Genomic DNA, 25,987 nt, shown 5'->3' with positions numbered 1-25,987 from the left:
ATGATGAGCCAAGAGATATCTTATGAGCATAGTCTCAAATCCCAAATTTCTCAGCAGGGACAAGAATTCTGGAAATTGTATCACATGAAACAAATTAGATTCCCGACAGTACCACTTGACTTCTACATGGCACTTTTAAGTTTTCTGACCAACTATTTCCATACATTATTTTTACTTCCGGAGCAACAGTATGGGTAGAAATCCATCATCCATAAACAGCAATAAAAAAATTGATCTGCCCAAGGTTGAGTTAAATGGTAACCCAATTCAAACCCTGCTCTTCCTGCTCTCAGACCCTTTTTGTTCTCAGTGGTAAAGGCACTTAACCCTCCCGACACCAAAAGAGAAGCCAACATACCAAAACACTTGCTCAGGTTTGTCTGCTTGTCTATGAAAACCTTGGCAGACACGACATTCCCAAAGGGCATAAACATCTGCAGCAGGTCCTGATCTCCAAACTCCTGGGGCAGGTGGTAGATGAACAGGTTGGCTCCCTCTGGACCTTCAAAATACCCAGTGATCGAAAAGGCATCAGTGTTGGGGCCCCTGGGTGGCTCAGTTGGCTGAGGGTCCGACTCTTGGTTTTTGCTCAGGTCATGATCCCAGGGTCATGGGATCCGCTATCAGCACAGAGCCTGCCTGGGAATCTCTCTGTCCCTTTCTCTGCCCCTCTCCCACTCTTACTCGCATTCCCTCTTTCTCAAAAATACACATTTAGAAAAAAAAAAAAAAAAGGCCTTCAGTATCAGTGTCAAACTTACCCCCCACTGCTTCTCATTTCTACCTGCATTAAAACAGTCTGTGTCCCAACACACAAATTCATTTGGAGAACTACAGATTCTCCAAATACGAAACAGGAACTAAAGGGCAATCACTGAAACAGACTCCTTCCCACTAAGGCGTGTCAGGATTTGACCTTGTGGGAGGAGCAAGTGCTGAGACAATAAACTAGGCAGACTTGCGTGTGGTGCAATAAAACTGGAGAGTAAAGGCTTGTACAGAAACACAGAAAAAGAAGTAGAGAGAGATTATAAACATAACAGGTTTCCAAACTGTGCTAGAAAGTATCGGGACAGCAAAGAGAGATTGGCAGTTGTGAGGCAGGAGGTGGGGGCCGGGAATGACTAAGGGACATGAGGGAATTGTGGGGGTGGGGGGAGCAATGGAAACATTCTCCATCTGTAAAGGTGGTTACATGACTGTATGCATTCATCAAAGCTCACAGAGCTGTATGCTCCCCAAAGGGTGAATTTTACCACATGTATAGTATACCTCAATAAAAAGAAATGACATTTTAAAAAGTGCCTATGATTGGAGCACCTGGGTAGCTCAGTCAGTTAGGCATCTGACTTCCATTCCGGTCATGATCTCACGGTTCATGAGTTGGAGCGCCGCATCAGGCTCTCAGCTGTCAGCACAGAGCCCACTTCGGATTCTCTGTCCCCCTCTTTGTCCGCCCTTTTCCCACGTGTGCACACTCTCTCTCCCTCTTAGGTGTCCAACTTCGGCTCAGGTCATGATCTCACAGCTTGTGGGTTTGAGCCTGCGTCAGGCTCTGTGCTGACAGCTCAGAGTCTGAAGCCTGCTTCAGATTCTGTATTTCTAATTTCTCTCTCTGTGCCACCCCTCTGCTCATGTTCTGTCTCTTTCTCTCTCAAAAACATAAAAAATAATTTAAAAAATTAACATTTAAAAAGAAAAAGGTATCTATGATTAACTTCTGGGCTCAAAACCAGAATGTGCTTTCTTCTTCCAACCATTTACACTCAATGACTTTCTAACCAAAGGCAACTTATTATAACTGCAGTCCAGCCATTCTCCAGCCACCCAGCCTCCCTGCTGTCACCAAACACATTACAGAACACTACTGCATCAGGGCCTTTGCACTGATGAAACAGAGGTGTTCCTCTGCCCGCATTACCCTTCCTCCTCTAGATGTATGCATTGCTAGCTTACTTCCTCAGGTCTCTGATTAAACAGCAAGTGAGAGACCTTCTCTGACCATTCTACACAAAATGCTGTGCCTCTGGTGCTCCCCATCCCTCTTTCCCATTCATCAGTCTTCAGAGCACCATATGGAACACCTCATGCTTTTCCTGCTTTAGACTGTCCATCTCCACAGTTCTTCCAGTTCCTCCACTACCATATCCTAGGTACAGAAGCATCTTGATTCAGAGCAGGTGAGGATGCACCGTACCAGGAGTCCTTGCTGCCATGGCGAGAGAGGCTATGTGTCTTTTCCCCACATCAGTGCTTAAACCTTGCCAGCTTTGGGCTGCAGAAATCCAGTCAAGTATGAGCACAGAGGTGTCAGCAGGACTTTCTATTGATACAAACCACCTTCACACCTCTTTCTGCCTAGAAAAGTCTCCTGAACTTAATCCCATTTATGCCACAGCACACACTTCCCAATCCATCAACCCACGGGCCATAATTTTCTGTCCCGTCACCTTCAGTGCCTCGTTAATTAGGAAAAGCACAGATCAGAAAATGAGGAAAATGCCAAGTAAGAGAGCTTAAAAGGGACACCTTGACAGAAGATATCCTCTGAGAAATTTATAATCCACAAAGATGACTTCCTAACAAAGACAGATTGTCAAAATACTGTCACACGGTAAGGTCAGTATGCTTCTTCATCTAAAACCTGCAGCCAGATTACAGGAGGGCAAACACAGGTTCTCATGTGAGCCACATCCAGAGAACAGTCCCAAAGCAGAGCACACTTCTCAGCACAGAACTTCTCAGTCTACCCTTGACACTGCCAAAGAAAAGCACTGATCTGACCACCTCAACGATCCTCCTGGCCTCTGCCCTGCCTTCAGCTCCGCCTGCGGGGAGAGCGACCCCCTCGTCATCCTTCCGCACTCACCTTCCTTCTGGCTTCCAGCAGCACCGATACTCTGCTGTGTCAACAGGTTCTGGTTGTACAGAGTAGGGAGTGCCGCGGCAGCATATTGCTGGATTCCCGAATAGGCCTGCGTCAGGGCTTCCATGGTGCTCCCGGTGCCGTTGGAAAGGCCACTGCTGCCCAGGCCACCATTTAAAGCAGCCATCCCTTGGTTGTGGGGAAGAGCAGGATTAACATATTGGGAAGACTTGACTGACGCCAAACACAACTCCAAGGTTTTCCCTTTTATCTCTCTCTCAGCTTCTCCCTGACTGGTCAGGTCTCAGGACACTCACCAGGCCTTACTGCCAATGGGAACATTAAAAAATGCCACACGCAGGTGTGGCTCTCCCCATTACATTCTTCCTACTTGTGTGAGACATGACAACACTTACACATGACCTGCTCCATTTTCTCTCTGGCTTTCTGCTACTTTCTCACAAAGCTGGAATGTGGCAAAATAAGCATCCCATATTTGGAGACTAAAAGAGGTGTGTGTGGTTTACGACAAGATGTGGGTAAACCCTATCATCAAAATAGCAGCAAATTCTATGTGCCTGACACTGTACTAAGCCATGAGCTCAGCACTTTACTGATGTTTTCATTTACTTCACAGCCCTCAAAGTATTCTATTCCCACTTCACAGATGACAAAATGACCTTAGAAAGGGGGTATAAGGTTATAGCTAGTTAAGGAGCAGAGGTGGGATTTAACTCAGGTCTGGCTTGAAATCCCACCATTATTCCTAACTTCACCGGGCCACCTTGTTCATTCCACTGGGGACCCTAAGATGTGCTACCTGAACAAAGAATGGCCTGATGGCATCCAGGGGCTGTCTCTCACCTGCCAAAGAGCTGACGTTGAGGCCTGCCGTTGCTCCAGCTAATGTCTGCAGGGCTCCAAGGGAGGCGATGGGGTTGACAGAGCTGCTGCTGCTGGAGCTTGGTGAGGACCCTGTGACCAGAAACCCAAGTGTTAAACTTGAGCCAACACATGTTCCTCATGTCAACAGGAACCAAAGCACAAGAGTAATACTACTCAAGTATTCTCTTCATAAAGAGGTTTTCAGTTACTGATTCTGGTAACTGTCACTGCGGGACACAGAGTCAAATGACAGTTACAACAAACTCAAAACTGTGAGATTTCTCTTAAGTCACAAGATGACATTTGAAAATTAACTGTTCATAATCTTGACCCATTTGGAAAGGGATGTTAACCACTCTCCAGAATGACAGACCCCTCTCTTGGGATTCTGCACAAGGCACACTGGGTTCCGGTGACACGCTTACCTGAACTGGTGAGTACGCTGAGGGGGCTGCTGGATGTAGTGAGAGCATTGGTACCACTTGGTGTGTTCTGAGCTGCACTAGCTGCAGCAGCTAGGGCAGCCAAATTCTGTAACTGCATTGCATTTAACCCTGCAACATCCAAAGCAAGAGATCAGCCAGCAGATAAAGGTTCCTCGTAACCACTCCAGCAATGACCGCACACACTGGCGAAGGCTGGTCCCAAAAGGACCTCTTCTAGATAAACCTTACAAGTAATACTACAAGGCTCCAAAAAAGATTCAGATATCACTCAATTCATTAAGAAACTTGACATCATTTCCTCAGAGAAGAGATATCTAATCCAACAGCATGACACCCCAAGTGAACATTCACAACACAACAGGGACTGGCAATTAGGAAACCAGGAGAGGGTTAGGTCTGTGGTCTACCATCACACCAGGTGTCCAAGAGAACAACAAATGACAAAACCTATGGCACAGAGCAGGACTGCATCTGAGCCCCTCGCTCCCACTTTATGGGGGATTTGCTCTTTCCAGCGGAGGTGGACAGGCAGAAAATGCAGCAGGATTCAGGTGGCCAAAGGAGGAATGACAGGAGGGGAATACATGTGAGAACAGCAATAGGAGAAAGACTAAGGAAAAACCACCACTTTAATAGCAGATTACTCATCCGAAAGAAGAGAGAGAAAAACAATGCGGGGCGGGGCGGGGGGGGGACCTCCAAGTAGAATCCAAGCAACAGTTAAAAGGAACAAGAAATCTGAACTGCACCGACAGTGTGTTGCAAACCATTTATTGGACCATGGAAAAGCAGATGGGAAGTGGTTTGCGGGGAGTTAGGAAGAATAAAAAACGAAACTACAACAGATTTCCAAAAACTTAGCAACTTTCGAAAAACGTACCAAACTCCAGGTCCCTAAGACAAATTGAACCACTATCAAAATTTCTCACACACTAAAATGCAGTTCACCTAAGACTACCCCTTTCTCAAATACACTTGCTGGGCCTTCACCCACTGCAGAAGGGTTAGGGGCAGAGGCCCTGGGACTGCTCCACTCCCTACCTCCACTAACTTGTCTGATGGCCCTACTTTTGTCTGTGGAGCCCCATTTTGTCATCAACTCAGATATTTGTCAATTAAGTTTTCTATGCATGTTAACAGCAACAAAAGGTAATTCACCTAAGAAATTAACACGTATAAGACACAGAGGTAAATTAACTGCCTAGATTTCAGCAGTTTCTGGGTAAGTCATTTGCATGGATTTCTTCTTAGACTTTACAGATTCACTAGAAAAGTCACGTTATTGTGGAAATAAAGAGTTCCTGCAATCTTCTCCTTATCAAAACGGCCTCAGATAGCCCACACATGCTAACACCTCTTTTTCCATCTTCCTCCTCAATAGAGACTTAAAGGGGTGGGAATATCAGACAACCCCAAAGCAATCTTGCATCAGCAACTAACAGAGCCACATTCTAGAGACAAGGCGGTTGAGTTCTGGGATGTGCATCTTGCGTTGGGTTTATGTAATGAGTGGGAAAACATTTGTTTTCTGTACAAACGGTGCAAAACTCTCAGACTGTTGTTAGCTGGGTCTGGTGGCCTGGTGGCTGCTGCTCCTCCACAGCAGCGTAACACTTACCTCCCATTGGGTGGAGGCTGCTCAGGGTGTTGAGGTTCCCAGAGGAGGCAGTCTGCTGAAGGAGCTGCAAATAAAGCTAGACATTACACCAAAAAACAGAACAAGAGTGAGAGTGAGGGCTGGTTCTGCATCTGGGATAACTCTACAGCACAGCAAAGCGAGAGTGCAGAGGCCCCCAGAGAGAAGAGAGTTGAAGACAAGAACCCAAGCCAACACAACAGAAACATGAGGCTTATGACAGCACAGGACAATACGACACAGCTAAAGCCCTGGCCCAGAAGACATTTACAGTCACTGAGTACTGACCAAGCTCAAGTCCCTGGGCAACAAAAAGGCAGCACAGCAGAGGACAGAAGTCGAGCAGAGAACCAAGCTCAGCTATGCAATCCACTGCAATGAGAGTCTGCAGATGGAGGACTGCCACATCTAGTTCCTCGCTCCCAAGTTCTTAGTTCACTCCGCACACATCTTATTTTGCAGATTGTTCCCACCTAGGCACTCAATTTCTACTTCACACTACTATTATTTTAAATATCAAATCTAAACCATTTCAGGGTATTTCTTGGAGTCATTCTTTAGTGGCGACAACGGAACACGAAAAGACCAATCTTTTGATGCTATATATCCATACAGCCCCGTTTATCTCCTCCCCCACAAAACTGGTCTTCACTGTTACGGATGACCAAATGACTGACGAACGGACTGATCATGATCAGTTCAGCGTATATTCTTTCAATTGCTGCCCCCTAACAAATACAACAAGAGGTTGTCCATGAGCTTATAGATCTCCATGATCTTACTATCTTTGCAAACAGCAACCTTTGACTAACAAACCGGCTGAAAACCTTTGCTCCATTCAAAGCCAATCACTTTTCCTCATGTACAACTGGTATCCTCATTTCTGAATCCTTTATTCAACCTGTTGTCCATTTCCATGAACACCCGATCTGGTTCCTCAGTCATCATGAATCCCTTTAGTCCATATAGGTTTTAGGTTCTCAAACCTCCAGATATAGAATGAGAAAATGTATATACACACAATTTTTATCAGCTTCTCAATGGGGTCCACACCCCACAAAGATTAAGAACCACTGCTATAGTCTAAACAGACTAGAGGTTCAAGTCCACCTATTCCAGAAAGAACCTTATAATTAATATTAATGTACTATCATTTATATACCACATGTCCTCATTTTTGTCTTCTTAAATACCCTGGGCAATGTGCTCAACCCCAACTGATGGGCTGTGCATTCTATACTTGGCACCTTCATTTCCTCCCTAAATGAGAACAGTTCTGAGGGCAGGGATCATGTCTAACTGAAACAAAAAGACCGCAGCTCTCAACAAATACCATCATGTGCTGCTGGATGTGGTGATGGCAATAAAAAGGAGACTCTACCCCAAAAAAGAGCTCCGAAACTCTCTAAGAAAGGCGAATGCATATAACGGAGATCATTTTAAACGCATTATCATTTTGGCAGAAGACTAAAATAAAATCTCTCTGAATTTCCTGAACTTACAAGCAATGTTCTAGCACTAAGAAACAACTTAATCTGATGAGATATACCAACCATCTATACTTTTTGACTTCAGAGAAATACTAGCTGGAAAACTGGGATTTCTTCTAACATTTTAGAAATATGAAGACCAGGAGGCAGCAAATTAGCCAAAACTCAATACTGGGAGACAGAAATCATTGCCTTTCTTGTTTCTGTATAGGACAATGTTTTAAAGGATGTTTTAAAATTCAAATGTTTAAATTACATACTTTTAGAGTAAAAGTATGTAATTATTCTTATGTGTATATTTTTGGGACTATCCATACGAATCTATTGGTTTCACCACTGATTTTCCTTCATTGACAGCTTCACAGATGAGATAGTTTTAAGTATTTCATACTGCTATTCTTTTAAGATTTTAAAGCAGTGATAATCCCCTGTAACATATTTGTAGATCTAGTAAATCTAAACACCAAATTAGAGCCTTTGGACTACGTAAGTCAAACTCAAGAACAAGATGGAAAGAGTTAAAGGCTATCCATCTATAATGTAGGGAACTCAAATATACACCTGTAATACTCATTTAATAATGTCTGTGCCAGTATCTTGCTTTCTCAGTGGAAAGAAACATTTATCATACTCTTCAGGAAAGACTCAATAAGCATTTAATTATGTTCTCTACATCTGGGAGAAAGAAATATGGAGATATTTGGTAGTTAAGATTCTCTTAGGATTTTCTTTTTAAAAAAATGAAGTGACAGGGACACTGGAGATATTTCTAAATCTTTGATCAGGAAATCAGGATTTCACTTTAATAGTAATGGAAGTCTCAAATTATAACCAAAGTTGTGTTTATAAGACAGAGAGAGAGACAGAGAGAGAGACAGAGAGATACACTAACATAACTTAAAAGAATATTGCATTGCCTAAGTTTTACGTAAAATTTTGATATGTTAAAGTCGTAAATGCCATTGTGTCTATTAGCTAGGGATGGCGCAAGAAGAAAACAGCTGGGAGCTTGCACAGTCTGCAGAAAGCAAACCACAAAGACTCACTGCTAAATACTGGGGTCCAAGAGTATTTAGACCAGCAAGGTTTCCCCACACAGATGCTGCGCTGATTTGCTGCATCTGCTGCTGGAGCTGCTGGGCCATTCTCTTCTGTTCTTTGTCCTTCTGCGTATCAGCAAATTTTACCACCATGGGAGATGAGCAGCCCTATGAAAACACCAAAGCCAAAGGGTGAAAGTCCTCCTTCTACACGAAGGAAAAATCCTCCTTTGTAGTGACACACAAGATGCATTCTAATTTCATTCACTGCCACATGACTCTCTTCCTGACAGACATAAATGGCAAAAAGACAGATTTAAAAGGGCAACTTCTAATATGTTAATTTTTTAAAAAGCAATCATTTTTTTCACTTTAAGATGCTTAGCCTGCTTAACCTTTAGGGCAGTCAGATGCTGCAGAACTTTAATGGCCAACTGTCCTAGCACTCTCAGGCTAAGGAACTTTTCCCTTTCATTCATCTGCTCCCTACCTCCATGGTCTGTGCTTGGTGCATTGCCTTGATAGCCGTCTGTGCCATGGCTCTTGTTGTAAAAGTCACAAATGCACAACCTGGTAAGAGAAGTGTCAATAACTCATTCATTCATTTGCTTATTAAATATCCGATTGACATTTACTGAGCACCTGCTATGTGCCAAGTACTATGCTAGCAATAACAGTCATGGTTCCTGCCTTCAGGAGTTAGAGATCTAGTAAAGGAGACAGATACATTGTAACAGTGACTAGTGCTTCAGTGAAAAAGTAGGGAAGCACAACAAGAAAGAAAGTGCTTGATAAAGGGATAAAGGAGAGAAATCCTAATCCTCTAGTTCCTCTGGATAAGAAAGTGTTTCCATTAAGGACCTGTCCAAGCACAAAAAGAGAAAATTTTAATACATGACATTCAAGTGCAGAATGCAGACTCCTTAGGGGGATGGGACAATTCTAAAGGAATCAGTTGGTAGACGGAACCTACATTTACAATATCAAGCCCAGCCACTCCATCATCACAGGGTCATGTTAGCTAGTGATCCCTGGTTTCCACTGGTCTAACTAAAAGAGACTCTAAATTTAAGACCAGTATCTTTAAAGGCTAAAAATGTACCCACCTCGGCTCAGGCCATCAGGTCCCCGTAATATCCGGCATTCTTCAATCTGTCCAAATGAAGAGAACATGACTCGGATGTCATTTTCAGTGCACTTCTTGGAAATCATACCAATAAACAGCTTCCTGTCTTCCACTGCTAAGAGAGTAAAACACAAAAGGCTTGAACATCATTACTACAAGAGGTAGTATGGCATAGACCCTGGAGTCAGACCATCTATGTTTGGATCGTGGCTCTATGCCTTTATATCCTATTACTTGGATTCTAAGATACACATTTTTTCATCATTTAGCAACTCATCTTATAATCAACTGAACCTTTAAATTGGAAACATTTAGATAAAATATAGTAATTTGCGATCCTGTCAAAGTTACTTAACCATTCTGTGCCTGTCACTTCTGATTAACAGGGCTAACCGTGTTTCTCTTAAAGGTAGCTGTAGGTATTAAATGCAAAGCACTCAGCATCTTGCCTAGCACTTAGTGATATTTGCTCTTACTAGCAGTTCTACTACACCAAAGAAGGACAAGTTTTTCACATTTAATTGATATGACAAGAGAAACAGAACACACCTTTTGGTGAGTGTAAATGTCCACTTTCCTTTTCTGATTATTCTCTTGAGGACTAAGTTCTCCTTCCTACTTGTCCATCTCCCCTTCTCCCATTCTTGTCGTAAGAAATTATATTCATCAAAGACATTCCAGTTTACTCTAAAATGTTCTTGTACTATTTACATATCAACTCTCTCCATCTCATTTATTTACCATATTTATTTTAAAGAAAAAAAAAAAAAAACCCAGACAATTTAGATGACAGATTACTTAGTGCAATGGACTACAATCTTACACCATACACAAAAATTAACTCAAAATGGATTAGACTTAAACGTATGACCTGAAACCATAAAACTCCGAGAAGAAAACATAGGCAGTAAGCTCCATAAAACCAATCTTAAAGATGATGTTTTGGATCTAACTCCCAAAACAAAGGCAATAAAAACAGAAATAAACAAGTGGGACTACATCAAACTAAAAAGCTTCTACAGAGCAAAGAAAATCATCAACAAAATGCAAAGGCAACCTACTGAATGGGAACAATATTTGCAAATCATGTATCTGATAAAGGGTTAATATCCAATATATAAATAACACCTACAACTCAGGAACAACAAAACACAGCACCCAGTTAAAAAAAAATGGGCAGAGGAGCTGAACAGGTATTTTTCCAAAAAAGACATGCAGCAAATGGCCATCAGGTACATGAAAAGATGCTCAACATCACCAATCATCAAGAAAATGCCAATCAAAGCAACAATGAAGTATCCCCTCCCACTTGTTAGAATGGCTATTATCAAAAAGACAAGAAATAACGAGTTGGTGAGGATGTGAAAAAGAGAGCCCTTGGTGCATTGCTGGTGGGAATGTAAACTGACTGCAGCCAATGTAAAAACCAACATGGTTCCTCAAAAATTTAAAAACAGAGCTACCATATAAGCCAGTAATTCCACTTCTGGGTATTTATCTGAAGAAAACAAAAACACAAACTCAGAAAGCTGCATACTCCGGGCACCTGGCTGGCTAAGTCGGTGGAGCATGCGACTCTTGATCTTGGCATTGTGAGTTTGAGCCCTACAACGGGTGTAGAGATTATTTAAAAATAAAGCCTAATGGGCCGCCTGGGTGACTTGGTTAAGCGTCCGACTTCAGCTCAGGTCATGATCTCGCGGTTCATGAGTTCAAGCCCCGTGTCGAGCTCTGTGCTGACAGCTCAGAGCCTGGAACCTGCTTCAGAATCTGCCTCCCTCCTCTCTGCCCCTCCCCACTCATGCTCTGAAAATACACGTTAAAAAAAATTTTTTTTAAAATAATAAAGCCTAAAAAGAAAAATAGCTGCACACCCATGTTCACTGCAGCATTATTTACAATAGTCAAGACATGGAAACAACCTAAGTGTCTATCAACAGATGAGCAGATAAAGAAAATGTGGGATACACACACACACACCCTGGATATTATTCAGCCATAAAAAAGAAGGGAATCTTGCCATTTGTGGCGGCATGGATGGACCTAGACCTTATGTTAAGTGAAATAAGTCAGAGAAAGATACTGTATGATCTCACTTACATAAAATCTTAAAAACAAACAAAAAACTCCCTAAGTTCATAGATACAGAAACCAAATTGGTGGTTGGAGGTTGGGCGTAAGGGAGTGGGCAAAAAAGGTAAAAAGGATCCACAGGTGGGGCACCTGGGTGGCTCAGTCAGTCAAGTGTCCAACTTCGACTCGGGTCACAATCTCCTGGTTCATGGGTTCAAGCCCAGTGTTGGGCTCTGTGCTGACAGCAGGCAGCCTGGAGCCTGCTTCAGATTCTGTGTCTCCTTCTCTCTCTCTGACCCTCCCCCTCACGCTCAGTTTCTCTCTCTCTCTCAAAAATAAATAACAAGACTTGAAAAATTTTTTTAAAGGATCAAAAGGTACAAACTTCCCATTATAAAATAATTTAGCCTGGTGACTACAGTTAATAGTAATGTAATGCACATTTGAAAGCTGCTTAGAAAGCAGACCTTAAAAATTCTCATCAAAACTTTTTTAATTTTCTTTTTTTAAATTTACATCCAAATTAGTTAGCATATAGTGTAACGATGATTTCAGTAGATTCCTTACTGCCCCTTACCCATTTAGCCCATCCCCCCTCCCACAACCCCTCCAGCAACCCTTTGTTTGTTCTCCATATTTAAGAGTATCTTATGTTTTGTCCCCCTCCCCGTTTTTATATTATTTTTGCTTCCCTTCCCTTATGTTCATCTGTGTTGTCTCTTAAAGTCCTCATATGAGTGAAGTCATATATTTGTCTTTCTCTGACTAATTTCACTTAGCATAATACCCTCCAGTTCCATCCACGTAGTTGCAAATGCCCAATATTTCATTCTTTTTGATTGCCAAGGAATACTCCACTGTATGTTTGTGTGTGTGTGTGTGTGTGTGTGTGTGTGTGTGTGTGTGTACAACAAGCACATGACAGAAATTAGATATAAAATCCCAAGTCCTGGGGTGCCTCGGTTATATATATATATATATATATATACACACACACACACACACACATATATACACACACATATATATATACATACATATATATATACACCGCATCCATTGATGGACATTTGGGCTCTTTCCATACTTTGACTATTATTGATAATACTGCTATAAACATGGGGGTGCATGTGCCCCTTTGAAACAGCATACCTGTATCCCTTGGATAAATACCTAGTAGTGCAATTGCTGGGTCATAGGGTAGTTCTAGTTTTAGTTTTCTGAGGAACCTCCATACTGTTTTCCAGAGTGGCTGCACCAGCTTGTATTCCCACATCAAAACTTTTTTTGTTACTATGTATGGTGACAGATACTAACTAGACTTACTATGGGTGATCATTTTAATATATACAAATACTGAATCATTATGTTGCACACCTGAAACGAATGTTTTATGTCACTTAGACTTCAATAATAATAATAATAATAAAAAGATTACTTAAAGCAAACACAACCAGATACCATCAGAATGAACACTAAACTGGCAGAAACCTTCTAAGGAGAAGGCTTTTACACACTTGCTTACCATTGTTCTTCTCACTGTCGGCAGGTTTCATCTGTATAGGATGATGCATCTAAAAAGGAAAACACACAGATACTATCACTGTACACACTGAAGGCATTCAGAAAGATAAGTGAGGACTCTAAAGGAAATACCAAAACCAGAGCCTTAAGAGTTCTCTCTAAACTCACGTCTGCCTCAAGATAATTTTTTCCCAAAGTATCAAAATAGAGTATGAATCAAGAGGTTAAAATTCTTTTGGTTAAGAGAGAACTACATGACCTTCAGCCTATGTTCTTTGAAATATTCCCTTTATGTCCTCCTTTACATCAATTTCTGTGGCAGTTACTTTTTCCCCAAGATGGCTTTCAGTGTGGGCCTGACACCTATGTATGTTCCATGTATTAAAACCACCACAGTTCCACTTCCTAGTAGGAGCTTTCTTACCCCTGGTAGGACCTTCATGTTGTGAAGAGCATTCTGCGCCTCTAATGCAGCTTTACGGGTGTAAAATGTAACAAAACAGCACCCTGCAATAAACAAGATTTCACAAAATCAAACCAGTCCTTTGAAAGCAGGTAATTCCTAGAGTACTCCCTCCTCCACAGACATACTGGAACTTCGAGAAGACTGGGTATATTAAAATTGGCATCCCTCCCCGCAAAGAGAGAAAGGGGGGGGGGGGGGGGGAAAGAAGCAGAAAAACACCCTACACTACTTTCTATTCATTTTCTATATTGTTATAGTCTTCTGCTTCTACTAAAATTCTTTAGCTGCTCCTATAAACTTCTCTGGGAAAGATAACTTCCCTTGCAAAGGTAACAGTACCATGCCATTCAACGTACCCTACCTGGAGCACCAGGGAGTGTGCTGGGCAAGACACTCAGAACAAATAAAAAAGGAGCCTTGCACTCACACCTTGTAGTCTACCAGGAACTCATTCTTTCTCAGAATAAATCAATCCTTATAGTCAATTTCTACCATACGCATCAAACATAATAATTTATTAAATTATAAAATGACTAAAGAGCAAGGAACTCTTAATACCTTTTTTGGACCCTTGGTCCTCATCAAATATAATTAAGATTCTAACAGCACATGGCACTAAGGAGATTTGTAGATTTTGTGATTTGTATCTTTATTAGGGATAGGAGGGGAGAGGTGTCTCTCTCATGGGGCTCATCGTCCCATGAGATACCATATAGATTCCTTTCAAAATCACCCTGCAATTAAGATTTTAAAGTACTGCATGTTCTACTGCCAGTCGTTAATATAAAGGAACTATAATACTTTATATTTTTGGTTAACTATACACATAGAGAAAGTAATTTATCTGCTTCTTGATCCTCTGCTCTTAAGCTGGCTTCAAACCTAACAATCCTGCTTGCTCACATCTGCACTGTAGAACAGCTTCCACAGAAAATTATTCTAACATCGGTCATTTGGAAAAGAATATTGTATGTGCATGTAATAGGGCAAAGCTAGTGCCTCTTCTACCATTGCTCCCATAAAGCTTCTACTCTGCTAGGCATTTCTGGAAGCAACACAGTCTTTCTTCCATTCATTTGTAGGCTACAACAAACAGGTTACCCAAAAACAGGTCCTTCCTGGTTGCTAAGCCTTCCTATGAAGACTCTGCAAACACTAACAGAAATTCATAGGTACGGTGTAGATAGTGCCTTCCTTTCAGCTTATTCTAGCCAAAACACCAAAGAAAACTTTATGTAGTTAGTTTACTTCAACTTTATTTTTGCCATTGCATCCGTAAGATCAAGAGACATTCACATTTAAAAAAAGAGAGGGGCGCCTGGGTGGCTCAGTTGGCTAAGCACCTGACTTCGGCTCAGGTCACGATCTAGCAGTTCATTGAATTCGAACCCCACATTGGGCTCTGCACTGACAATGCAAAGCCTGCTTCAGGTCCTGTCTCCCTCTCTGCCCCTCCCCTGCTCTCTCTCAAAAATAAACATTAAAAGAGAGAGAGTGAGACAGACTCTCACATGAGTTTGTCTCTTAAATTTAGAGCTCTCACAAAGGACCATCTACGATCCAATTTACAAGTTATCCTCATGATATCAACTTAACTTTTTATTTTCAAGCCATTAAATGTGTTTGGGCTGGAAGATGTAACTATTCTAAAAGGAAAGCCCCTTTGGAGGTGACCACAGGAACATTCCGGCAATGAGAGACAGCAAGCACATGACAGAAATTAGATATAAAATCCCAAGTCCTGGGGTGCCTGGGTGGCTCGGTCAGTTAAGCATCTGACTCTTGATTTCGGCTCAGGTCATGATCTCACAGTTTGTGGGATCAAGCCCTGCGTCAGACTCTGAACCGACAGCATGGAGCCTGCTTGGGATTCTCTCTCTCTCTCTGCCCTTCACCTGCACATGCTCTCTCTCTCAAAATAAATAAAATTAAATAAACAACAACAACAAACAAAACACCAACCCAAAGCCCTTACCTTTGCTCTGAGGAGGGTTTTGGCTCCTATCCCTTAGGACATTGATTTCATAGACAGCACCATACTGTTCAAAGAGTTCCCTCAAGTCCTTCTCAGACCAGGTTCTTGGAACCTGGCCCACAAACATCTTGATAGCATCAAGATCCGGTTGGTCTGGGTGGTCCAGGGTGCCGTTCATTTTCTTTGAGCTGCATAAAACAAAATATAGCTTCTATTATGCATTCATGGTGCTTTCCAGGGAGATGTTTCCTTTCTTTAAAGATCTCAACTACTTCCTAAAAAAGTCGGGAGAAAGAATTCTACTTCTTTTCACTACAGTCATTCAATTTACCAGAGTTCTCTGGTCTTCCCCTTAGCCATGGCCATGCTTTCCATTAGATCCCAAACTGAAGTCACCATTCTGATTAGGGCATTCTGGGTTTTAACTAAGTAATCAAATGTCACTCAATCCTTGTCTAGCCTGAGAATTCTTGTAAGAACCTAAGAGGCAAACTTCCTAAAGCAAGTTTTAGTGGTTTTGAAACACAGTTAACAAAACTCTTAAAAATGTGCATAAAAATCACAATGGACTGTTGATTAGTGGGTAAGATGCAGGACTCCCCTCATATACAATGACAGGTGACAAGTCTTTTTTCAGCAGATGTTAGAACAAAGCACTTGATTTCCAAGGCCTAAGCTAAGAACAGAACAGAAAGAATGTCAGCCTTTGAATGTTGCTGTCTCAGTCCTCGACCCAGTGCTCTTAAGTCATGCTTCCAAGACCAAAACAAAGCTTCGCCTTTTAAACTTTCACAAATGATTGTTATATAGACAATGACAACACCATCCTAGGGTTTTTTGTTTCTGAGTTATCCAACTTACTACTAGTTCTCTAAGACTGTACCAGTTAATTCCCTTACCAAGTAAACCATTACAACATCCACAAACTCTCGCAATCCTCTCACATCAAACTTGTAACACTCCTGCTTTAATACCTTCATTTTAACCCTCCCACTGCCAAGAACCTAGAGGGATTCCTGGACTACAAACGTTTCCACTCAGAATGAATCAAAGTCCTTCTCCTACCACTGTAGCTCAAGACTGTATCTTAGCATTTATCACAACCATTAACACCTTAAGTTCCAAACACCCAGCATGGCTAACTTTTCTGTTAGTGCATGCTTAATCCAGAAATCACTTCATCATATTCAAATTTGCCACGTCCTCGGAGCGCCTGGGTGGTTCCATCGGTTAAGCGTCCGACTTCAGCTCAGGTCATGATCTCTCAGTTTGTGAGTTCGAGCCCCACGACTGGCTCTGTGCTGACAGCTCAGAACCTGGAGCCTGCTTCCGATTCTGTGTCCCCCTGTCTCTTGGCCCCTCCCTTACTCATGCTCTGTCTCTCAATAATAAATAAATGTTTAAAAAAAAAACAACAAATTTGCCACGTCCTAATATCAACCCTAAATAAAACACTAGTTTCCTTTAAAGGAAAAACAACAGTTTTTCTACCAGTGCTATCTTCTGAACAATATTTGAAGATACTTGAGAATGCTGGATCTATGAAGGTGGTTTAACCTCTGTATTTTAATTCCTACTTTTAACTGAACACCCACAGGAACTATTTACATATTGCCTTGGCTGAATCTAGTACTAAATATCAAAAGCTGTAAGGCAAATGGCATATAGACCAACTCTTGCTACTATGTCTGGAAAGGTTTCCCCATGTTCTTTCAGGTAAATTTAGTCTGTTTCGTCAGGACTCAAACAGTACTAACTTTCCCCCTTCATTATAGTATTTACCACCTTTTAGCATAATCTGCCTATATCTAGCTCTCCCAATTAGACTGAGAGTTCCTTGAAGGCAGAAACTGTTTTGTTTGCTATTCATTCTTACAGTCACACCTGGCATAGCACCTGGTTCAAAGTAAGTCCTCAGATGTGTGAGATGGGAGGAATTTCTTGTCCTCAACAATTCCCCCTTTAATTTAAGCAACTAATCCTGATAAAAATGAACACTGTGCACAAAGAGGGCTCACAAAGAGCAGCTGTTATCTCCTGTGATTATTTGTCACCAGATCAATCTACCCCAAGTGTTTTGAAATGCATTATTTTATTGGTTTTCCTTTAGTTTTGAATTACTAAATTCAGGTTGTTGTAAAAATATAATGGGGCTCAGTCAGTTAAGCGTCTTGACTTTGGCTCAGGTCATGATTTTGCAGTTCATGGGTTCGAGCCCCATGTCTGGCTCTGTGCCGACAGCTCAGAGCCTGGAGCCGGCTTTAGATTCTGTATCTTCTTCTCCCCCTAGCTCACACGCTCTCTCAAAAATAAACATTTATATATATATTTATATAGATGAAACGTAGTTGCTTTTAGAAGGTAATCCCAATGTTCTAACAAACCACGCTATGATTAAAAAAAAAAAAAAAAAAAAAAAACCAAAACTCTATGACTAACGAAACAATGGCTGTCGCTCCTAACAACCTGCCTCTAACAAGTTTAATTACCAGTTTTAATATCATTTTATTAAAATGTTGCTCGTCTTTAATATTTCCATCCTAGGGACGGTTAAAGGGTTAACACAGAACCCCCAAATGGTGCTCAGAATATGTTTTGATAAGAATGTTGACACTACTTTTGAAAAGAGGCAGGGGTTTGCTGATTTGTAATTATATTGGAGGCAAACACTCTGTCCGTTCCTTCTGTATTCGTGTGCCATTTCTAAATTTTCTACATCACTGTTTAGTGCAAAAGAATCATCAGTAATCAACATATGTGAATTACGGTTTATTTAAAAGTTCAGTGGAGACTCAGCATTCTAGATGAATACCCTCCCTTTCTCTCTTTACTCTCCAAATCCTTCTCCATTTCTTCACATCCACCTACTCCATGAACCACCCTTTCCCTCTGTATATACCAATTCATTAGCCAGAAGAATCTTCTGGACCAGTGCTATTCAAAGTGCCAAGGACCAGGGAAAATCTTCAAATTTAACCCTTTAGAAACTCCCTCCCCCAGACCCCCATTTGGAGAGAGACAGCAAGCAGGGAAGGGGCAGAGAGGAAAGAAAGAATCCCAAGCAGGTCCCTCACTGTCCGTGCAGAGCCCGATGCAGGGCTCGAACTCATGGGCTGTGAGATCATGACCTGAGCTGAAGTCAAGAGTCGGCCACTTAACCCACTGAGCCACCCAGGTGCCCCACCCCTTTAGAAACTTTTATAGAAACTGAACTAGGTAACTTTATATATATTCAATCTAATAATAATTAAAAGATACAAAATGCAAGCTTATACCTTATTATCTTGTCTTCCTACTTGACTGTTTTTATTGTATTTTAGAAGTCAGGTCGTGACAGGCTTAGGACATGGTTCTTCACCAGTCTGAGAAGCACTTCTAGAGCACAGCAAATTACCAGGCCATGTTGAAGATGCTGTGGACATCATGTAACCGGAATGTTGCACTGACTTATTCTTTCCTCTAATAAATCCTGGGCACTTATACAGTTATACAGGCCAGACACTATGTGAAATGTGGTATATATTGGTGAATAAGGAAAACATCATTATAAACTTTTATTGTGTCAGAGGAAATGAACAACAATGTTCTTCCATCCTCAACTTCCTCACATATTTCCAGCATGCATGTTGTCCTTAGAAGTAACCACTGCACAAAAAAGTCACCTGGGAACAAGACTCTCAGTGTGATATGCCAAGGACCCCACGTCATCAAGGTGTGGCATTTACTCTACATATCACTAAAAACACTCTCAAATGTGTGCCTTACCTCCCCATTGATGGAGAGCTCCTCAGAGTCAGTGATCATGAATTACTAATATTTATTATGCCTACTCAAGAACCAATGAATTCAGCAGCCCCCTGGAGAAGTACCTATACTATCCCTGTCATTCTTAAGAAGCAAGTCTATGGATATTCTTTTTAAAAAAAATTTTTTTTTTCAACGTTTATTTATTTTTGGGACAGAGAGAGACAGAGCATGAACAGGGGAGGGGCAGAGAGAGAGAGGGAGACACAGAATCGGAAACAGGCTCCAGGCTCTGAGCCATCAGCCCAGAGCCCGACGCGGGGCTCGAACTCACGGACCGCGAGATCGTGACCTGGCTGAAGTCGGACGCTTAACCGACTGCGCCACCCAGGCGCCCCTCTTTTATATTTTCTAAGTAGTTGTTTTTAATTTTTTTTTTCAACGTTTATTTATTTTTGGGACAGAGAGAGACAGGGCATGAATGGGGGAGGGGCAGAGAGAGAGAGGGAGACACAGAATCGGAAACAGGCTCCAGGCTCTGAGCCATCAGCCCAGAGCCCGACGCGGGACTCGAACTTACGGACCGCGAGATCGTGACCTGGCTGAAGTCGGACGCTTAACCGACTGCGCCACCCAGGCGCCCCTGGATATTCTTATCCTCTGTGAAATTACTGACCTGGGAGCAGCGTGGGAGAGAGGAAAAGCAGGGAATGAGGGAAACAAGGAAGGAAGAAGAGAGATAAGGAGGCAGCAAGTGTTTTAGGGGAGAGGCATGGCACCAACCACCTTGTTTTACGTTTCTGCTTCTAGCAGCAACTAGCAAATCATTAAAAATGAGAAAATGTGAAAAATCAGGACCAGAGGCTGCCCTGTCTACCTGGATTCTTGATGGAACATGCTATAGGAAAGTAAAAAAGAGAACCATTTTGGAAGAGAAACAGGAGAGACAAAACTAAGAGCTTCATTTTCAAAGCACGCATTTGTTCAGAATTCTTAAACCCTCTCTTCTTTCTCTTATCTCCCTCTCAAAACTTCCTGGCCCCAGGCCCAGCTCAGGGGGGCAGAGTTAATGTCTTGTCCCACTTTTTCCCCATCCCCTGGCTCCACCTAACTATACCAGTGGGGTGAACCTTAACCCAACAAACTGATCTACCGGGTAGCCAGAAATCTAAGACCTATGCTTAAAACAGAAAGGCTTGGCCAATCAAGCTCCTTACGGCTTGGCTTTACCGAGCAAGACAATAGCCACTGGCCACATGTGGTTACTGCATAGGATAAGGAGAGGCAGAGAACATTTTTATCATCACAGAAAGCTCTATGGCACAGAACACTGCTCTACAGAACCTGGAACTGGTTAACAGAAACAGGCAGTGATGAAGTCAGAATTCGGGAAGCTGCAAGCAGAGACAGCCTAAGGTGACAAGGTAAAAGGGCAGTGGCAAGAGATAAGAGAGGTCATGCTACAACATCGACATCGATGAAGCCTGAAAACATGATGCCAAGTGAAAGAAGCCAATCACAAAAGGCTACACATTGTGTGATTCCATTTATATGAAATTTCCAGGACAGACCAATCTATAAAGATAGAAAGCAGGTTAGCAGTTGCCTAGGAATGGGAACTGGGGGTGCAGGAGGATGACTGCTAATGGGTACCAGATTTCTTCTTGGGGTGATCAAAGTGTTCTGGAATTAGACAGCGGAGGCAGTTGTGCAACTTTGTGGACACAGTAAAAAATCACTGAATTATGCATTTAAAAGGATAAATTTTATGTTATGTGAATTATATCTTAATCTGAGAGACAAAGAGAGACGGAGCAAGAAAACGGGATGGGAGGGAGAATGGCAAGGCAAAGCCATGCTGCAATCAAGCAGCAGCACGTGCAGTGAGGACAAGAGAACGTGTGTCCTGGGTCAGAAAGAAAGGATTTTCTAAGTCTTCCAGAAAGTTCCTAATTACATTACAGTCCAGCCCATGTGTGCCCTTACAAAAAACCCCTTTCACATATGCTAGCTCCAGTGGGTATCTGTTCTTCGCAGCCAAACAGGCTGGCAAATACTACCTTTACATCTGCTCAAAAATCAATTCCTTGGGTGGGAACAAAATGAGTAAAGGAGATTAATAAATACAAATCTCCAGTTAATTAAGTCATGGGGATGTAATGTACAGCATGGGAATATAATAAATAAAACTATTAACTTTGCAGGTGACAACAGACTTACTGTCATGACCATTTCACAACGTACACAAATGTCAAATCACTGTGCTGCATACCTGAAACTAATACAATACTGTATGTCAACTATACCTCAATAAATTAAAAAATAATTCCCAAAACCTTTCATTACTCATTTTTTTCCACTCAACCCTTCTCATTACCTGTTGACCTCCATTTGTTCATTATACAAACAGAAAAATTTTGGATACTTACCAATCCCCAAGAGGCATAAATATTTGTTGCTTCCCAATCTTCAGCCACCACCCACCCCTACCAGGTCCCTCTGGCTCAGATACTGTGCTCTGGGAAACCGGCACAGAAGAACATCAGAATAAAAAGGACCCAGAAACACTGGCCTGAGTTACTTACCAACTGTTCTCTAGTGAGACAAAACTGTACATATTCTGGAAGGAAGGAATTTCCTTTTGGATACAGGGAGATCTTCCTGTTAGTTGGGATGTTAGGTATTAGAAAAAGCTCTTAATAAAGGTTAAGTCACCTTTCAACAACTAAACAGGCTAACAATGCTTGTGAAGGTTTTCAGCCTTCTTCCCTGAGAAATGGAGATAACACCTAGAGACCTTATTTCAGTAATTATCTTTAATTATTAAAAACAAACAAACCTCACAGGGCTTATCATTCATTCAACTGTATTTCCTAACCTCCTACTATGTGCCAGATACTACACACTCGAGGGGCTGAGCAGTACCTGTCCTGAAGGTGATGGCACCAAACAAGTGGAAGAACACAACTATAAGGACCTACAAATATTTTCACGGATGCTTAAAAGTTCTGTGGGGGAAAAAAATGGGTATGATGGTTTTATTGTATTTGGAGGAGGAGGGCAGGGACTTAAGCTGAATGGACAAAGGGGCTGGAAACAGTGCTGTATAGAATGGAGTGATGTGAAAATGGTAAGAACTCAGAAAAAAGAGAAGAAGGTAAGATAACATTAGGTAAAAAAAGGACTTGAGAAACTTAGGGGAGAGTACACATTTTAAAAGATTAGGAAAAAAGAGAGAAAACATTAGAAAATCACTGAGAATAAACAGATACATTGGAAAGATGCCCTGAAGAGCTTTTCTTGTGATACTAACAGGCTTGGACTTTATTCCAAGATTCTTTTTTTAAGGTTTATTTATTTTTGAAGGAGAGAGACAGAGTGAGAGCAGGGGAGGGGCAGAGAGAGAGGGAGACACAGAATCTGAAGCAGGCTCCAGGCTCTGAGCTGTCAGCACGGAGCACAACATGGAGCCCGAACTCACAAACTGTAAGATCATGACCCGAGCTGAAGTCGGATGCTTAACCAACTGAGCCACCCAGGCCCCGCTATTACAAGATTTTTAAACAAGGAAGTGATCGGACTGGTCTTTTAAAGACAACTGACAATACAGAGGATGAAATAAAAGTGGGGAAATAAAGAGATTTTTGCACAAACTAGCTCCCAAGATTAGGGCCCAGTCTCAGGCAATGCTGAAAAATTTGGGGGCAGAACCCACTAGAAATTGGAGATAACCCAATGAAAAAGATGAGGAAAAGAAGTTACTGATCCCTCTTAGGTTCTAGTACAGTCATTTTGGGAAAGTGTTTTTGCACGGGGAAGTTCAGGGGACATTTGGGGGAAAAATACAGAGATGTGAGAATCAGAAAAGCAATCGGTACCCCCTTAAGCCAAGGGAAAGCTAAAAGGGACTGAGCTACAACTCCTAGAGAACACCCATTTCCTAGGGTACAAGCAAAGTAAGAGAAACCAGGGAAGCTGAAGAGCAGTCACAGCAGAATCAAGGACACTGTTAAAAGTAAGAACAGGAACTACAGTTCAGGTCCCCAGCCCTTCCACAGCTCCTCCAGCCATTCTTCTCTTTTGCAGGAAATTTTGAAATAGATACATTGCTAGATCACATTACTGGGCAAAAAAATCACTTGAGAGAGAAAACTACTGATGTCAAGTCTCCTGCTAAAGAGTACGAATTAAAAGAAGGGCTGAGAACCCAACAAAAATGTGGCAAACACACCATTCTCACGAACTTTCTTCTTCCCAAATCTGTGTTTTGGTATATGGTGCCCATGAGAATGGGCCCAAACACTTGCAATAATGAAAGAAGTCGATGGGTACCTGCTCCATGACACCTGAGGCAGCCTGGTCTAGGGGGCAAAAATAAAAAGATTATCATTAAACTTGATTTGAGGTCCAAAGCCGACACCAATTGTCCTCAGGCAAGTCAGTTACAGCCTCTCAACTGTTTCTCATCTGTAAACAGAGGCAACAGCCTGTGCCCAATTAACCTCCCAAAGCTTTTGAGAAGATGGAAGACTAAAACAAAGGCAAACATACTTGGGAAAACATGCTCCAACTGCGTGCTCCCTGATCACCTCTGACAGAATGACCTGTATTCAGTCCATTAGCTCTCAAACTTCAGTGTGCATGAAAACCACATGGGGCATTGCTAAAATACAGATTCTGGGGCCTTTTTCTAACATCAGAATATCTGGGCATGGGTCCAGGAATCAGCATTTTCATGTTCCAGGTGACTTTCATGCAGTGTTCCGTGATCCAGACTTCATGGGATACTGAATTAGTTTAACCTCTTGAAATATGAGAGAGCAGGCTGAGGAAAAATACTGTATCTAAGGACTGAACAAAGGCGGTGGCAAAACCAAGAGAAACTGTTACAATGAAAGATAATTTGAGCCACAAAGTCCTAGTTCTAGGGACATATATCTGGTATGTGGGAGTATTTTGATAATATATATTAAGTCTTTATGATGGCATTGATTTCACCTGTTATCTACAGCTATAACAAAATTTTAGCAGTAAAGAGCTTGCATAAAAAGACAAACCTAAATTACCATTATTTTGGACACTACAGAGAAGGCATAACATCCGTATCAAATGAGTGAGCCAGCTAACTTTGAGGTCCCCCAAACTATTCCACAGAGAACTGTTCAAAATCTGCTATCATCCACACCTGCTACAGATCATCCCAAGGTAGATGGATTTCCAACGGAGGGCTATACTGAAGGACTTAGACTACTGCCTGTTATCTAGGGAATATTCTACCATTTAATATTCTTGGCTTTGAATAACCTAAGGCTCATCTGCTTGAGGTTTCAAGATACTTTGAAACCTAGTTTAATTAACTGAAAACAAGAGTTAGAAATGTGTTCTTCACGAAGTTCAGAATTCAGGTTCCCTGAAGCTACAACTCAGGACCAGGTTAGCATTTTAGCTGTGTACAATGATAATGTCACTTACTAAACAGTATTTTTAACTGATTAGATTTCTTGTTCCCATGTTGAAAATTTGGGCAAACTGCCAATCAAAATTGATACAGTTTTGCTGAGGAGGGGAGGGGAAGAGCACACATCTGACATCCCTGAAATCATGTGTTGTGTTGCATTTTCAGTTTGACTAGGAAAAAATCAGGGCCCAGGGATACAGTTTAGATGCCAATACAGCATTCTGCATACATTACTAAATACACTCTAGTAACCTGTCTCCACTGTGACATGAGTCTAAGAATTTGATGTAAATAAATAACATCCCAAAAGATTGTTTGAAATTGCATACCCAACACAAAGCAGTAAAGCTAAGGTTTAAAAAAAAAAAAAAAATGCGTTGGAATCTATCACATGGGGGAAACACTACAGCTTGCTTGAAGGGACTGGAGCCAGCACACTTGAGTTGATGTTGCTGCTCATATATCAAATGTACCCTTTTGTACAGAACTTAGCTACAGCCCCAAGGAAATCAGTAGTAAGGAGACAGAATCAGAGTACAATAGAAAATAATAATACTGTGGACTTTGGCTTCCTCACCCAATTTTTTTCTTCCCTCTTTTAGGGAAAGGGACCAGTTTTACCAAATAACAAAGAAAACAGCCCAGTTCCTCTGCTTATGATAAAAATTAGACAACAAAAATACTTACACAGGACTGGAATTCAAAGAGCAATGATCCACCATCATTTCTGGAAGGAAATCCAACTTAAACGCAGCCATCACCTCACTCTCCCCTTCAGAAGCCAATGATATTAACTTGCTGCACTTGTCTGATCCACAAATACACACAGCTTTAGCTTCCTGGGCCCCACAAAAAACACAAAGTGGAAACAGGAGCTCAGGGAAACCAGCAATAAGTGCCACAGAAACAGGCAGGACTGGGGAGGGGAAAGGGAGTACTGGATTAAAAGGGGGATGTGAGCATGTGAAGGGAGGCTCAGCCCGGCACACAATGAAAGTGCTGATGCGCCAGGCTGGGTTTGTGTGATTTTCCCTGGCGAAGCAGTACTAAGTGCACTGTCAGATAAATAGAGTGTCAGATCCATGAAGATAGCAGTGGCTAACAGAGCAGAAGTAACACTAACTTGTTTCACATCTTCAAACTCCTTTCTGCAAATCAGGTTTTGAGGGGCCCCAAGGCCTGAAACTACCTGAAGCAAAAAAAGAAAAGAAAAAAGAAAAGAAAAGAAAAGAAAAGAAAAGAAAAGAAAAGAAAAGAA

At 41.7% G+C, this 25,987-nt stretch overlaps 1 protein-coding gene across 9 annotated transcripts in view; it reads right to left on the bottom strand.

The window, feature by feature from the left end:
* Nucleotides 1-25,987, bottom strand: part of CELF1 (CUGBP Elav-like family member 1) — a 76,495-nt gene that overhangs the window by 6,592 nt on the left and 43,916 nt on the right. For 4 of the 9 annotated variants that reach the window (XM_040495167.1, XM_040495168.1, XM_040495169.1 and 1 more), the window contains exons 3-14: nt 25,417-25,568; nt 15,528-15,715; nt 13,511-13,593; nt 13,088-13,136; nt 9,470-9,604; nt 8,854-8,933; nt 8,370-8,531; nt 5,816-5,891; nt 4,177-4,305; nt 3,731-3,841; nt 2,870-3,055; nt 359-502 (exon numbers count right to left, since the gene is read on the bottom strand). In XM_040495167.1, the coding sequence (XP_040351101.1) occupies nt 359-502; nt 2,870-3,055; nt 3,731-3,841; nt 4,177-4,305; nt 5,816-5,891; nt 8,370-8,531; nt 8,854-8,933; nt 9,470-9,604; nt 13,088-13,136; nt 13,511-13,593; nt 15,528-15,715; nt 25,417-25,487 (1,414 nt within the window). In that variant the 5' untranslated portion in view covers nt 25,488-25,568. The remainder of the gene's footprint in view (nt 1-358; nt 503-2,869; nt 3,056-3,730; nt 3,842-4,176; nt 4,306-5,815; nt 5,892-8,369; nt 8,532-8,853; nt 8,934-9,469; nt 9,605-13,087; nt 13,137-13,510; nt 13,594-15,527; nt 15,716-25,416; nt 25,569-25,987) is intronic. The other 5 variants (XM_040495172.1, XM_040495174.1, XM_040495175.1 and 2 more) reach the window with 2 other exon arrangements.

The sequence above is a fragment of the Herpailurus yagouaroundi genome, unplaced genomic scaffold (assembly GCF_014898765.1).
Source record: "Herpailurus yagouaroundi ecotype Mexico unplaced genomic scaffold, PumYag 187, whole genome shotgun sequence".
Classification (NCBI taxonomy): domain Eukaryota; kingdom Metazoa; phylum Chordata; class Mammalia; order Carnivora; family Felidae; genus Herpailurus; species Herpailurus yagouaroundi.
This window is presented reverse-complemented; position numbering and strand designations above follow the sequence as displayed.